General features: G+C 33.2%; 1 protein-coding gene across 4 annotated transcripts in view; it reads right to left on the bottom strand.

Moving 5' to 3' along the window:
- The window catches only part of LOC121151335 (regulating synaptic membrane exocytosis protein 2-like), a 351,958-nt gene that overhangs the window by 70,749 nt on the left and 265,232 nt on the right, over positions 1 to 15,977 (bottom strand). For all 4 annotated transcript variants that reach the window (XM_040972683.1, XM_040972685.1, XM_040972681.1 and 1 more), the window contains 2 exons: positions 2,151 to 2,219; positions 1,272 to 1,428 (listed from right to left, as the gene is read on the bottom strand). In XM_040972683.1, coding sequence (XP_040828617.1) covers positions 1,272 to 1,428; positions 2,151 to 2,219 — 226 coding nt within the window. The remainder of the gene's footprint in view (positions 1 to 1,271; positions 1,429 to 2,150; positions 2,220 to 15,977) is intronic.

Here is a 15,977-nt window from a genome sequence, read left to right as displayed (position 1 = left end):
CACGTGTCTAGAGGAGTATAAAACTCCTGGACACCTATCTCAGCCTCCCTTTTCGTCTCCTTCTTCCTTTCATTCTGTGCAAAGGGGTCCCAGGAGTGGATTTTCCAACAAAGCTTCCATTACAAATAAAAGGAAAAAAACCTCCTACTAGAAAGAGTAGAGGTAAGATAATATTATCTCTATTTAACACACCTTTCTGTTTGATTCTGCCTTTGAAACCAGCTGTGTAGCACATTAATCTGCTCTTGGAAAATGCCCTGTGACATCTTCTTATTTTTGACTTCTTTTCTCTGAGTGGGCATGGGGAAAGAGTTGTTTGCTCAATTTATGAACGAATTGCTGATTTTCTTTTCCTTTTTTTTTTTTGGTATCAACCTTGTTTGGTATTTTATAGATTTTAAGAACTGTAACTATTTTATCTGAACTAACAAATTTAATAACATAATAATAATTTTAGAAGTCTTTTTTCTTATTTCCTTTTGGACTTTTATGAGAATATAATAATTGCATACAGTTTTGGGATACAATATGCTATTGCAACAAATGTATGCAATATATATATATATCACGGATCAAGAAAGGGTAATTAGCTTTTCTATCTTCTAAAGCTCATAGTATTTATTTTGTTAAAGTACAATCTTTCCTATCTGATTTCTATAGAGATTTCATTCCCATTGAAGAGATGTTGAATTACATTGAAAGGTCTTTTCCCTGCATTTATTAAGATGATCACATGATTCTTACCCTTCCTTCTATTGATGTGACATGTTTTGATTTGTTTATGCTGCACTTATGTTGCATAGCTGAGATAAATTCTTGAACTTATGGTGAATGAACTTTCTGACATGTTTTTTTATTTGATTTGCTATTATCGTGTGGATAATTTTTGCATCTATGTTCATGGAAATAGGAATTTTCAAGGAACATGGGTTTTTTTCTTTTGTCTTTGTTTTACTTGACCATCAGACCAATGCTGGATTTATAGAATGTGTTTGTAGAAGTTCCCTTCATTTCAATGGTTTTAAATTATGTCCTCAATTTCAATATATAACTAAAATCTGGCTTTTAAGTATTTTGAGATCTTATCTTATAGGTCATCCAAGGTTACAAAGAAACTCATAATCATTTTATAGCCATTACATAGATTACTGAATAACATTGTGTTTCTCTGTAAAATTTGTTTCTTAAGAATTACTTTTTACAGATTTTATTACTATACTTGTTGATTAAAGGCCCCTAGTGCTACAAATAACATGTGCCTGCTTTCTTACCTTTGTGGAGGAGGGACACTAGGTGACCATGATCTAGTCCTTCCTATAACATCTACTCTGTGAGGAGATCCTGATGGTGAACAATGGTTTGATGACATCACTTGTTCTGGCACTGATAATGTTGAGCTCTGAAGATCTCTACCATTGTGTCGATAATCTAAAGGTAGAAAATAATTATTGTTATTTTCACAACACATCCTTTGTGCATTTTACGTATCACTGAAGGATATAAAATGCTGGTGACACTGCATGACTTTACTAAATGTAAATTCAATTTCCTCTTATTTATTGTGAAATTATTATGCAGCTGTTTTAGAATAGAAAATCTAAAATTTTTCTGTGGCTAGCATCTTTCTTATCTGGCATATTTTATTAACTGGTATTATTTAGGAGCTTAAGTTGCCCTATTTTGGGGGGGGGGTCTGTGTTATGGCACAGTAGGTCAAATACTGATTATGATACTGACATCCAATATCAGAGTGCTAGCTGGAGACCTGGTATCTCTGCTTTACATCCAGTTCCCAGCAATGAGCCTGGGAGAGCAATCAAAGATATTCCAAGTACTAGGAACCCTGCTACCCACATGAAGGCCTGGGTTGAATTCTGTGCTCCTGGCATTGGCCTGAATCAATGGAGGCTACTGTGTAGTGAACAAGCAGATAAATTCCTTTCTTTCTTTGTGTCACTTCATGTTTCAAGTGAATACAAACATACATATATACATACATACATACATAAATCATTAACTGCCATATATTATTCTAAAGATTTTTAGGATTGTGAAAAGATAAATTATTTCTATTTTATTTATTTACTTTAGGGTAAATAGCCATGTAATACACCTAATTGCAATACTATAAAACACCCTAAAATTTGTACCTGACACAACGCCAATTCCATCATCACAGTCATAGTCAGAGACTTCACTGTCACTTATTCTCTTTGACCCTATGAAGAAAAGAGTACCAATTATTAAAATAGCTGATTATTTCAGAGGATAAAAAACCCTAACCGACTGAAAAACAGATGAAAATATTTTTAATACTTGAGAATAAAAATTAGAGAAGAAACATCATTAAAGCTCACTGATTTTCACACACATTTCACAATATGAGCTTATGCATTATGAAGTAATAACAATTCACAAGAATTACTCTGAAAATGTATATGATAAGATTCTTAAATTGCTTAAAGCTTGAAATAATATTGAGTGTTATATGATACACTTTAATTAATTGAAAATGATTGATAAAACTTTTGGAAAATGTACAGGTTAATTTAGACGCACTTGGATTAAGCATTTCAGCCATTTCAAAACAATGTGTTATTTTAAAAAGTATTCACGTGTCTTTTCTAACATACATGATTACTAAATCAAAAATATTGTTATTTATTATTTATGCTGATTGTGGCATGAAAACACAATTCAGAAAAGTAAACTCACTTAAGACATATTAAATTTCCATATTTTTACCACTCATTTCAATTAAGAAGATAATCATAAATAAGCAGAAAATAAATCCCTTTATGTTATTAAATGTGTGATGTTTTCTAATATCCGAAGATGATATCCATATTTATTGAAATTCAGGTGTACTACGTATGTATTTTACTTACAAAGACATCTTTAACAACACTTTAAAATATTCATTTTACCTTGGCAAAAACAGCACCATATTAAAGTACTCATACAACTTTGGCAGTTAAAGCAGATTATGATTTCAAAATTATGAAATATATTATATATAGAAATTCCTGTATTTTTTTATATTTTCCTTTTCCTTTATGTGCCTCAGGAATAGACACAACATACATAATAGAATCTTCTACTAAAGTGTTTTTTTCCCTTCTCAATATCAGAAAATGTTAAATGATGAATGAAAACAGTGTTTCCACTCTTAAAAAATAACTTGTTTCCTCAGTCTTCTTAGACCACACATTCTTTATGAAACATATGGAACTAAGCTTCATTAGAACGTAAATGTTTGCTATCTTCAGTTATAAAATACTGAGCACTCAGTGTGCATGGTGCCTAAACCAGAGCTAATCAAAACGTTTCATAACAGCCCTTCAGACTTACAGCCTACTTTCAGAAAAATCATATACATTTTTTCCTTTAATCCTTGCTCGTTATAGGAGGGAGAGTTTCTGTTGTCAAAAACTAAAGTTCTCATTTCTCCTTTCAGTGCTTAGGTGGAAGGCACCCATCCATTATCACCCCTCCCACTCATATTGTCATTTTCCTTCACACCGTAATGTTGAAAAGCTCAGACTCAATCTACTCTGACGTTTTTACAGATCGCAATGAAACTGAAGTTCCAATAGAGTGTTTACATGGATTTAAAACACGGGAAGAAGGACTTAGATGGAATTACTGAGGACATTTAAGAATAACCACCCACCTTGTCACAATAGCTCAAGGACAAGGTAATGAGTGTATTTACCAAGTACACTACAAAGCATTTCGCTGATAGGCCCTTGGTCTTGATCAAACATTAGATTAAGAATGATGCCAGAAAAGATAATGCTTATATTGTCAAGTTGCAGTGTGTTTGTACTTGCACATTTACGAGGTAAGGTGACATATATGTTCCGTAAATGCTGTTTCCTTCAAGTCTTAGATCTCATAATTTCAATATTAATTCTATTAAGGCTAAATATATTATTTACATTCTATTTGTAGTTTACTTTTTTTGCAGGGGACATTCTGATAATTTCATGTTGTGAAGTTCAATGTCATTAAATATATCAATCTTCTCTTCTAAAACATGTTTTCCACGTATTGTTTAAGAAATGTTTTCTGACTTTATGAGGAGGGAGGTCAGATCCTGTGATTCCTTCTGGAGGTCTAAAGGTTTGCTTTTTGCCTTTTCACCTTCACCACCTTAAATTGAGCTTGTGTGCAATGTAATGACACACAACTCAACACTTTATTTAATATTATCACTTTCCCAATGTGTGATGGACCCTCCCTGCAAAAAAAGTGTCTGCAGGGATCTATCTGGTGCTCTGTTATTTTCCCCCTTGACTTGGCTGTCTGTCTTTAAACCCATAATTTGACCTCTTTATTAATACAACATTACACATGCATTGAAGAGCAAACCAATCTCCCTTATCACTACCCTGGACACTGTCTTTTTGTTCTTCCATGAAAAGTTTATATCAAATTTCACAAAAATTCAGTTAGGCTTAGATATTAACTGAAATAAGATAGTTGCATTAATTTAGGAAGAATTAGCACATACATTTCCTTTATTCTAAGTTTTTTTCATGTCTTTATAAAATTTTCACTTTTGTACACAAAACTGTCTACATAGACTAACATTTTCTTTTTTATCTTAGCATTAGTATTATTATAGGAAACTCTGTTTAAAACTTAAAAATTGCTGAGATACAGATATGTAGCATAATTGTAAAATAATCTTAAACAAACATCTGGTTAAGGACTTGCTCTCTCTACTTTGAAAGGGTGGTTAAAGTTTAGTTTTTGGACTTTTCTGTGTAAGCATTCCATTGTCACAATTCTTAGGCATTTTGTTTACATGCTTTGTTGTTCTGATAAGCACAATGTTGAAAAGAAATAAAACAATTACATTGCTTTTAAGCTCAGACTTTACAATATTCTTGTTAAAGAGGTAATCTTTTGAGGTACATTCTATCAGGGAGAGAAATCTTCATGGCTAAACAGAATAAGACCTTCAAGAATGGCCTACATACAGAAAACAACAATAACTTGTGGTGAGGATGTGGGCAAAAGGTATTCAACCCATTTTTCTTGGGAATTTAAACTGGTACAAACACTATGGAAGTCAGTATGGAGATTCCTCAGACAACTGAAAATAGTTCTATTATATGACCTAGCCATCCCACTCCTGGGGATAGATCCAGAACAAATTAAACATACATGCAAGAGTGGTACCTGCAACCCTATGTTTATAGCAATGCAAGTCATAACAGCTAAGATATGGAAACAGCCCAGTTGGAAATCATTATGCTTAGCAAAATAAGCCAATCCAAAAAAGACAAATATATGAGACAAAGAATACACAGAAAACACACACACACACACACACACACACACACACACACACACACAGTATAAACTCTGCAAGGGAAATCAGCATAGTAGAAAAGAATGAATGTATTCAGCAAGCAAATTCACTACTGAATAATAGGATTTTCATAATTATTTTTAATTATACTTGAATGTTACATTAGTTTTCTTCCCTTTGCTACATTTTTATGTCATGATACATATATATTAAAAACTGAATTCTATAATACTGAAATGAATGGCTATGCCACTATAACAACTTGGAGGCAAATAATAGGAGGGGATATATAGAGAGAAAGGGGGAAGAGAGAGGGGAAGGGATGACTCTCTATGCATGTAAATCTGCATCATGGAAAATAAATAAAACTTTAGATTAAAAAATAAGATATCTTTATTAAATGTGCTATCTGTATCTTCTTAGTTTAAATAGAGATTTTATATTTTAGCTTCCTCATTTAATAAATGTATAACTAGGAGACAAAGGTGTGGTATTGCACTGACCAGTTAACCCAGTAGCAGTCAGGGAGCCACAATCTGAACTCGACCAGAGGACAGAACTCCAACAGCACCAGGTGGGAAGTGGAGTTCACTAGGAGACCAGCAGGTGAACACTGGCAAAGAATTACCTATCCTGGTGAATTGTTTGATTCCACCAAGAGCAAAGACAAAGCAACAAACCCAAACAGGCTGTGCAGGAACAGGGTGAATTTCATAGCCCAGGCCCCCACCAGAGCTGCATTGGATGCCATTTTATGTAGGGAGGCAAAGGCTACGGGACAGGACTATGCACGCACCAAGCTGAAGCAAACTCATTTCCAGCTCAGGGCATTGCACCAACGTGGCATCCTGCAGTTTCCACTCAAAAGTCAAAATAGATCCAGGTAGTACTGAGACCTACAGACCAGCAGATCCAGAACACCACCAGTGGCACATCAGTTCCATTTTGTACAGTGTGGCAAAGTCTGAGATTACAGACAACAATAAGCTGCACATGTGCTGAGCTGCAAGTGAACTCACTTCCAGCTCAGTGTATTGCACTGGTCCCAGAGGGAAAATAATACCTATGGGCCAAAATAGGTCAGGGTGGCCCTCAGACCCAACAGGGCCAACATGCTCCAGGAAAATCAGCATCAACAACAGAGTTATTTTGGACACCTGGTGTCTCCCTAATCCTGGAAACTGCTCGAACCCAAAGTGGAAGAAAGTTTGTACAGACAACAGTGCAGCCACAGCAAGCGATCACATGTGGTGGCGAGTGGTGAGCCAGGAACTGGGGCTGTGGAGACCATGCTGGAAGTCTAGCAGAAGAACCCAGGACTGAAACTTGCTATAAGTCAAAAGAAAACTTCAAAATAATCCCTATTGGAATAAAAGTTTCTATCTTTTCAAGTTTTCAAATGTATGGGTATTTTATTTAAACTGAAAATACTAACATAATATTGGAGAAAAAATTTGTATTATACCAGTTCTTTGAAATTTGTTTTAAAATAAATTATGCAATTGTATTTACCCATGTAAACTTTTCATGAATGTAACTGTGAGTTTGTCAATTGAGTGGTTTTTTCCTTGACTGTGAAATTAAGTTTGTTAAACTTGTTTTATTTTATATCATGCCTACATTTTTATTAGTTTGACTTACTAATAATTGAGAATTACACTGGGATCTCCTTCAACAACAATAAATTTGTTACTTTTTTTCTATAGTGTTAGTCTTAAATATACTGAATTTATCTCATTTGAGATACACTAATTTAAAATTATTTCACTACATATTATGAGTTTACAAACTGATATGAACAAAACTGGTAAAGGATATCTACAAAATTGGAAAGCTAACATTACACTTAACTAGAAAATTATGAAATACGGTTTCTCCCTACGACAAAGAACAAATAACAGATGTTCATTCAAAGGCTGGACCTTCTTCTTAACATGGTACAGTAGCTCTGAGGTGAGGCAACACAGTAAAAAAAGGAAGACACAGATACTCTGGAGGAGTAATAGATGAGTTAAACAAAACTGCAGGATACATACTATTGTCAAAATAACTTGGGAAATAACAGTCAACAATTGGAGAACTACTTGAAAGCCAGTGTCATTTTTATGAAACCATCCAAACTCACAAACACTGGAACACACCTAACACAAAAGGTGCAAAGCACAGACATGTAAATTTCAAAACGATATAACTACAAAGTGGGTCACTTAAAAAGTAACTTCATTGCCTCACAGTTCTGGCAACTCCAAACGCAAAATCAGCTGTTTGGAGGGCCATTTTCTTTTTGATGGTCCTATGAGAAGACTTGTGTAAAACACTTCAACCTTCAGGTATTTTCCAAATATACTTATTCTTTCTTTGCTTGTAGATGGCACTATTCCAGTCATGTGAACATCTTCATGTGAAACATCTCTTTCCCCACCCCGTCCAGTAGCTAGAATAAATTTATTAAACAAAATAAATTCACAGAAAATGGCCAACTGCCAGCGTGTAAGTGTAATAAACACCAAGCAGTGATCCCATGCTTCGGCAGCCTGGGTCTTATACAATTTACAGTGTTGGGTTTGGGAGGTGTGGAGGAGTTTGACAGAGCTGAAGTGGCTTTCCTTGGACTTTTCAAACTTAATGGAGATTCCTCTCTGGGCCTCACTGATAAAGGTAAACATGTGAGGATCTGTACAATGGAGGCAATTATACCGTGAAGGGGGGATACATCACAGGATGCATCTCTACTTCTGAATAAAGAATGGACACCAATTAAACTGCTAAATATACCTTGACACTAGAATGCTGGACTTTATACCACTGTCTATACCTATAATGTCAGATTACACTGAAATAGAAGAATGAAGGACTTGTGACTGTTGTTGAGGTACTAACTATGGTTACAACAGCAGGGAAAGCAGTGAGGGTGGAGGGGCAGAAGGGAAAATCCCTGAACCTAAGGAATTCTATCATGGAAAATGAAAAATTAAAAAAAGAAAAAGAGAGGAATGCAGAAGGTGGGGAGAGAAACAATACAAGGCACAGGTTTTTGGATACATGGGCAATGGTCACTGGGGGAAGACTGGCTCTGTTTACAGTCTATGAACTATTAATGGCTGAGGAACTAGAACGGCTAAGGCTTGTGTCCTTCGTCAATCCTGACTCTGAGTACAGATAGGGAGATGGAGTGGTTTTGTTTTTGTTTTGTCCTAGCTACTACCTGTTGATACAGGACATCTATGTGGTGTGTAGTACCTATACTCTGCATCAAATGTACTTGCGTGTTTCCCTTGGGATGGCTTGGGATTTCTTTATATAATTTTTCCTCTATCACTCTCTGTCCCTGTGTTCTCTCACAATTTAGTAATGTTTAATCTTTATAATAACTTTTATTCCAAATCTGTAATAGTACTACAGCACTAAGCACTTCAGCTTCCTGATTAAACCTTAAATTAGTCAGGATGATGTGGGGCATTTGGCATAGTGATTGTAAGGTTACAACACTTCTCAGAACACTTACACCCCACATAAGAACACTAATATTTGGGTTCTGACTCTGTTTTCAATTCCAGATTCCTGATAATAAACACCCCAGGAGGCAAAGTGACAGCTGAAATGTTTGCATCCCTGCCATGTGGGATCTGGCTGGAGTTTCAGGCTCCTGGCTTTGCTCTAGACCAGCAATTTTCTTTTGCTTTTGTTAGGTTCCCTCTCTTCATTTCTCTCTCTCTTGTAAGTAAATTTTTAAAAATCCTATATGTGTTTATTTTCTTGTCCCGGATGAAAGTCAAAGTTTCAATTTTATTAATTTTCCTTTCTTTATGGATAACAATATCTCTCCATTTCATTCACTAAATTCTCTCATCCCTTCTCATCTAACATGTTGCTTCAGATCCAAGAGTCTTAGATAAGAACGCTGGCTTCAAGGCACTCTACCTAATTTCTTTGCTTGATTCATTCCCTGCCAGTTGCACATGGCATGAAACACGTTAAATGCTAAAATCTGACAAAGGAAATTTTTCATCCTTGTCTTCATAAGAGACTTTCCAGTTATTCTTTTTTTTCTTTTCGAATGATTTTTACCTATAAAAGTCTGATTTCAGAAAATAAAACACAATATTGTGTGCCTACCCTTTATATAGACATGTTCTGAAAGACTAGTATTCTCATTCCTACTTAAAGCAACATAGATGGAGGGCTGAATAAATGATGCATCTCCTTCACACAGGGTTTTTCTTTTTCTTCATGACAACTGAGTGCTCTTCATGTGGCTATGTGAACTTAAATAAGAACTTACATGATACTAACAACAAAACCTTCTCTCCATAAGTTCACAATATTTGGCTTCTTTCAGTTGTTTCTGACTGAAGTATTTCATCCTGCACTTCAATCAAGTACTGCCCTTTATTTTTAACATATGAAATCATTTAAGGCATTGTTGTTGGCAAATTTTTCAATGTCTACACTTCTGTAAGTTTTTTGAGGGTGGATTTTTGAATTAACTGTATTGTTGACTTTTTTTTTTTTTTTACAAATTTTATATTCATTTTTTTCTAACAGATTTTCTCAAATGCAGACAAGAACAATATACAATCCAGGGCTGTTCATGGCTTCCTTTTTCTTCTAGAAACCAAATGTGCATGCTGTCAGAAATAACTTGGGCTTTGGCTTCACTTCTGGATTTCTTCCTTTTGTCATGGGACATCTCTCCTGTTCTGAGTTTCCACTGGAGTTCATGTTGTCAACATCTCTCAAAAACACATGGCACCCTGAAACAGCCTATCTTTTCAAGGACTGATTCAGCTGCTTTCTCTGAAAGTTCTGACACTTCACTTAGTGGCTTTTTAACACTGATATTAAGGCTTCATTTTCACTTGTTTTACTTTCAGAAATGTTCAAATTTGTTTTTATTTCTTCTCCTTGAATAATTAAAGGAATGGATGATGCACAGTCCTTGGAGAATTGCTTTTCATCTATATGTAGCAATGTTAGGTACATCATGAAGGTCTTCATCTTCCTCATCCCCAACTAGCCTAACACTTAAGATGTCAGTATTACCAGGACAATCAAACACTTCAGTTGGATCACGTTTTTGACTTGTTAGCTTCACCTTAGGAGTCTTGTCCTTTAGAAAATGTTCTTTCAATATATCATACTGTAAGCCACCAGCAGGCTAACCCTTAACCATGTAGGACAAGGCTACTCTACACCAAGTCACTCATATCCCTCTAACTTTATAATCATTTGGCATCTACTCATCAATTTCTAAGAAGCTACCAGATAGGACTGGAACTGTATTAAATTTATAACTCAAACAGGAGAAAGCAATAATTAAGCAGACATTCCAATACTGGATGCAGGCATCCCAAAAAGAAACTTACCAGTTGTCTACATGTTCTTGAATACACCTTAACAAAATGTTCTTTTATATCCTGTAGTAATTTGACATAAGGCTTGTTAGATTTATTCCTAGGTATTTGATATTATTTGTTGCTGTTTTAAGCTAACTTTGTTACTGATGTGTAGAAATGCAATTGATTTTGATATATTATATATCTAGCCATCTTGGTACCCTATAGTTTATCTACATTCTTTGCAGAGTTCAAGGGAAATTATTCCATCACCTGCAAATAATGATAGTTGTATTTCTTCTTTTGAATCCTTAATGTTTCTAAGGTCTCCCACATGAGTGACAAGGGCACAAGTAGCTGGGTCATCGTTCTTTGCTTTTCCTGGCACAAGAGAAGAGAGCCAGATCGAAAGGACAGGGCCCAGAACTCAATTCAGTGCTCATAATATTACTGGTGTTGCAGGTGGTGGCTTAACCTCTGCTCACAACACGGATCCCATAGAAATTCCTTGAGGTGGTAAGCTGGAGCAATTTTGTAATTCAACTCATAGGTTTTATTTTCTTTGTAATTACTATCCTTCAATGCATAATACTGAGAGGTTTTCAAAAATCGGTTTTAACTATTGTGTCCGTTTCTGTAAGACAAATGTATCTCGATTGGAAATATTAGCCTGCCTCAGTATATTTCAATCTATTGTGTAGCTTCTGACTTGGTTTTTTGTTTTGTTATTAATTACATTCTGATCTTTCCAAAACTTTTATTTTAAAAAAGCTGATAAAGCTAAACAAATTTTAAAAAATGTTTTCCAATTAAAATCAAGTAATGACCAATTAAAAATGCATCATTAGTTTAGAACATCTTCCCATATATTCTGTGAGTGTGTGAAATTAAATTCTATGGCTCATAGCAAAAATAAAACTAACTTTAATCCATTCTTCTTGGTAGATTTGACAAAACTGCCAAAATTATGGATGGAATTATAAACATCATAGTTTCAGTTATGTTTTAAGTCAAAGGCTTCACATTTTAATATCAACACCCCATGAGTTTAAAAAAAATTTATGTTAGTTCCATTCATATGAAAATTTTGGAGACAGTGTGCATAAAGCATTACTTGTAGTAAAATAGAGTTCAGTGATGGAATAGTGCCACATTAAGAGACAATATTAGACACACTGAAATAATAAATCAAATACTATAACAAGTGATTTTTAACACCAAAATAATTGAAATAGGAAGTATTTGAAATAGGAAATATTGAAAATGTTCATTAGGAAAATAGGATAAACCACTGAGGTATTGGCTAGGAACTTTACATATGCACAAAAGTAAAACAAAGCACAAAACAACAAACCAATTAATGTGCATATGAATACATGCATTAAACATTTCACATGCTAAAATTTACCTGCATTATATGAACATAATACTTTATCTGGAAAAAAATGTTAAAGTAGTGTCAAAAATAGATTTAAAAATCTTTATATGTGATAGTAGTAGTGACATGTAATTACTGCCCTATATTTAAGAATACATAGTTTGATATTTTTACATTAAAGCATAAAAGTTATTCTGTCAGAAAAATATATGAAAGGAAAACAAAACAGCAGATTAAAATTATAAATTAAATTCATTAAAACTTCAACTAAATGTAAAAATAATACCCAAGGAGCAGAAATTAGTACGAGAAGATACATAAAACTAAAAATTAAAAATAGGCTGCAGCGTAACGATGTTGTCAAGTCTATCTTATAACACATATGAATTACAAAGCAATGTTCTTAAAAATTTAACATGTTATAAGCAACTGATGAGCATAAATTTTAAAAAAATTTTAAAGATGCACTATTCTTTTTAGAATTCATAATTTCTACAAGAAGCATACCATAAAACCAAATTCTTTTTAGGCTAAGGCAAACTTTGAAAAACCATACAGAAAAAAAAAGGTTTTGATAGTCTAACCTGTAAAATGATCATAATTATGGAGATATAAATTAGATTTTCCTATTAACAAAGAGCAAAGTTTGAAAAGATAGTAAAATATTAAGTAATTTTCACATTGAAGAATGAGTAAATTACCATCAGAGTGTACATTTTAAATCTAAAGGAATATTTGTACTAGCAACCCAGCAAGCATACCACATAGTGACATGAATCAATAAATTAAAGAAAATAATATGCTTACCAATTATAATTAAAGCTTATTTCCTAATATTCAATTTTAAAATTTGAGGGAAGCATTCTGAAGAAGTAGAGAAGTAGATTTTTGGCATTATCCTGCACAGTCCTATATTTACCTTATAATATCTTTGTTGACAATAAATTTAAAATACTCACTTTTTATTTATTTTTTTTTAATACTCACTTTTTAAAAAATGTGCTGATACATTTCATTAATTATCTTTCCAGTGCTTTCATATGGAGTTTAGATAAGTACTCATTTAGATTTTCCTAGACCTCCATCCATTAAATTTCTTACAATAATTTATAAAAGCTGAATCTCAAGGTGTTATACTAGTAAAATATTAACAACCATTTCTCTGGAAAAAATAAAACCTGAATTTGTAGCATTTGCCAATTTCCATAGTATAGTAATTCAACATTATGAATCTCAGAGTACCAATGTAATGTAATAAAACTTAGAGAAATGTATGTATATAACTTGCTTCTGTTCCAGTATACCATAAAAGAATTATTGACCAAATTAAAATTAAATTATAATGAGATGATATGATCCCAGTGAAAAATAAAAATATAAAAAAAGGACTAGTAATGCTTCAAATTTTAAAATTACTTATTATATCACAAAGTGAAGAAAAAATTTGAGGGTTGTAATAATGAAAAAATATCACTTCTCAAAAAAACATATGAAGTAAAAGAAGAGTTTTAAGAGTTAGGAAAGCATTCCTTAACAAGAACACAAAATATGCAAACATGTTTTTAAAATCATATAGTCAATAGCATACCTGTAAGTTACTGAAAAGAGAACATTGTGATATGAAGAGGTGATTACAAAGTATGCAGCCAAAATTTGCAGGAAACAGTATGACAGAGGGGTGTTACAAGTGAATAAATATAAATGTCATGTTACTTTTTAAGCAGACTTAGTAACTACGGTACATAGAGTTCTAAATCATTCACCATTTCCTTAAGCAAAAAGATAGAACAAAGACATAGCTATTGCTAATTAATGTGAAAATCAGAAGTTGTCCATGTCATTTTCTTTTCATAACATTTTCCCTAAAAAACATCTACTTGGAAAAAGAACACAAAGGTAAATCATTAGGACGACCACTAATAAGATACAATTCACCAGTACAAGTTTTACTGCAAGATTAGAACAAAATATTTAATGAATTTGAGATTATTTGAAAGATTATTGTATTTCTAAAACCTGTGAAAATGACATCAGTACATTTAATACAGAATAAAAGAAGAAAATACATTGCTTTAGTTCTTTGTCAAAAGATATTACAAAGCATCTAATATTTTACTTCTAAAAATGAGATAGGGTCAGTATCAGCATTTTCTATGAAGGCCAAAGATTCTTTGCAATTTTTAAAAATTAAAATTCTATGTTAGTGATGGAAAGATTAACAATTATTAAAGGAGTTATTTAAGTAAGAATAAAAGATTAGGCACCAAATGCTTTGATGTATTAAAATTATTCTTCACAAAGGGATTTTAATCATATACATATTTGCAGATGACAGATATTTAGAACAACATATACCAGCACAATGTACTAAACTATATTTGCAGTGTGATGGTAAAATCTATTTGAAGTTATTTAGAGATTTGTTTGTGAAGGGAAACAAGGAATTACTCACATATGATGCTCTTCACACATTGTAATTATTATGGTCAGCCCACTAAGAACCAATAATGTAAACAAGTAAACAAATAGAATACGGCCATGCCTTTTCCACTTGTTTTTCACAGGCTTTTTATTTCTTTATCTAATATTTGTTATCCTTAATGTCCTCCAATTTCAAAATGTATAATGCTTCCACAAAGTTAGGTCAACATCTTTAGAATTATTTTGATACATACAACATTCTTATTTTGTCACATTAATAACACTGATATAATCACATGCATGCACTTAAAAGTGTAAGAAAATACTTAACTTTTTCCATTTTCATAAGCGTCTTGAAGTACCCTGATATTTAATTTAATTGTATTGGTCATTCAAAGCTGATACTCAAAGCTACCTGAATCCTATATCAAAAATATTGCTTAAAATAATACTTTCAAGGTATATCCATTTTATGGCAAAGGACAGGTTTTTATTTTTCCTATTCCTGAGCAGTAAGCCAATTCCAAAAATACAAATATGCTTTCCCTAGTCTATGGGAACTACAACACAGAATACAAAATAAATATAATCCCTATGAGTGAGACTGATATTTTCAGACTTGATTATTATTTACTGTGAGGCCATTATTATTCCTTGGGAAAATTTAGTGTAATTAATAACTAAGTAACAAGAAGAATCAGTTCGGGGGGGGGGAAGAAAAGCTAAAAGTTAAATTAATTGCATGAAAATTCATAACACATACATTCACTGAGGAAGTACTCTATTTGCACTATCCTTCACATATACTGTTACTTATCAACTAGGGGAAAAACAGAAACTAGGAGTGGATATAAAAGCTTCATGCATTAGGAGTCCAAACCTGCTCTGTATCACAACAACCCAAAGCAGTGGAGAATGGGAAAATTCTTTGGGAAAGGTAAGATTGACTTGCACCTCTACACTATGAACTATTACTACTGTAGCAATGGCTTCTAGTAGGTTACAACACACATTAGTCACTTTCATGTAACAAGCCATTATCCTGCTTTGTGGACCTTGTGAAATTTTGTTGAACAGAGGATAGCAGCCACGACAAAAGCATCAGTTCTGATAAAACTCATTCTAATATAAAAACTACAACAAAAATATTGTAATGGCATTTGAAAGAAGAGATGGATGAGTGTTGATGTGTGGAGGCTGGAAACAGGAGTGCTGCAAAATTAGTTTCAATTAGTACAAATTACCCACATATTTGATTATTGACAGAAAATACAATTCCAAGTATTTTTGAAACCTTGAATGCAATTTTCCCAGTTTTCCTGACTGCCATACATCACTCTGTCCTACCTCTCTACTCATCAAGCAGCCTTTTGATACATGATTTATTTTCCTATACAGTAGGAAGGTAATGATATATTTAGTCAGTAGCTACTTATTATAGTATCAAGTGTATTCCTGATGATTAATAAATGATAGGGAATTCATGACTATAAATGTACACATTTAAAGTCTTGTTACT

The sequence above is a fragment of the Ochotona curzoniae genome, unplaced genomic scaffold (genome assembly GCF_017591425.1).
Source record: "Ochotona curzoniae isolate NIBS_2020 unplaced genomic scaffold, NIBS_Ocur_1.0 contig_2318, whole genome shotgun sequence".
Taxonomy (NCBI): domain Eukaryota; kingdom Metazoa; phylum Chordata; class Mammalia; order Lagomorpha; family Ochotonidae; genus Ochotona; species Ochotona curzoniae.
Note: the sequence above shows the minus strand (reverse complement) of the source record. Positions and strands in the feature narration are given on the sequence as shown.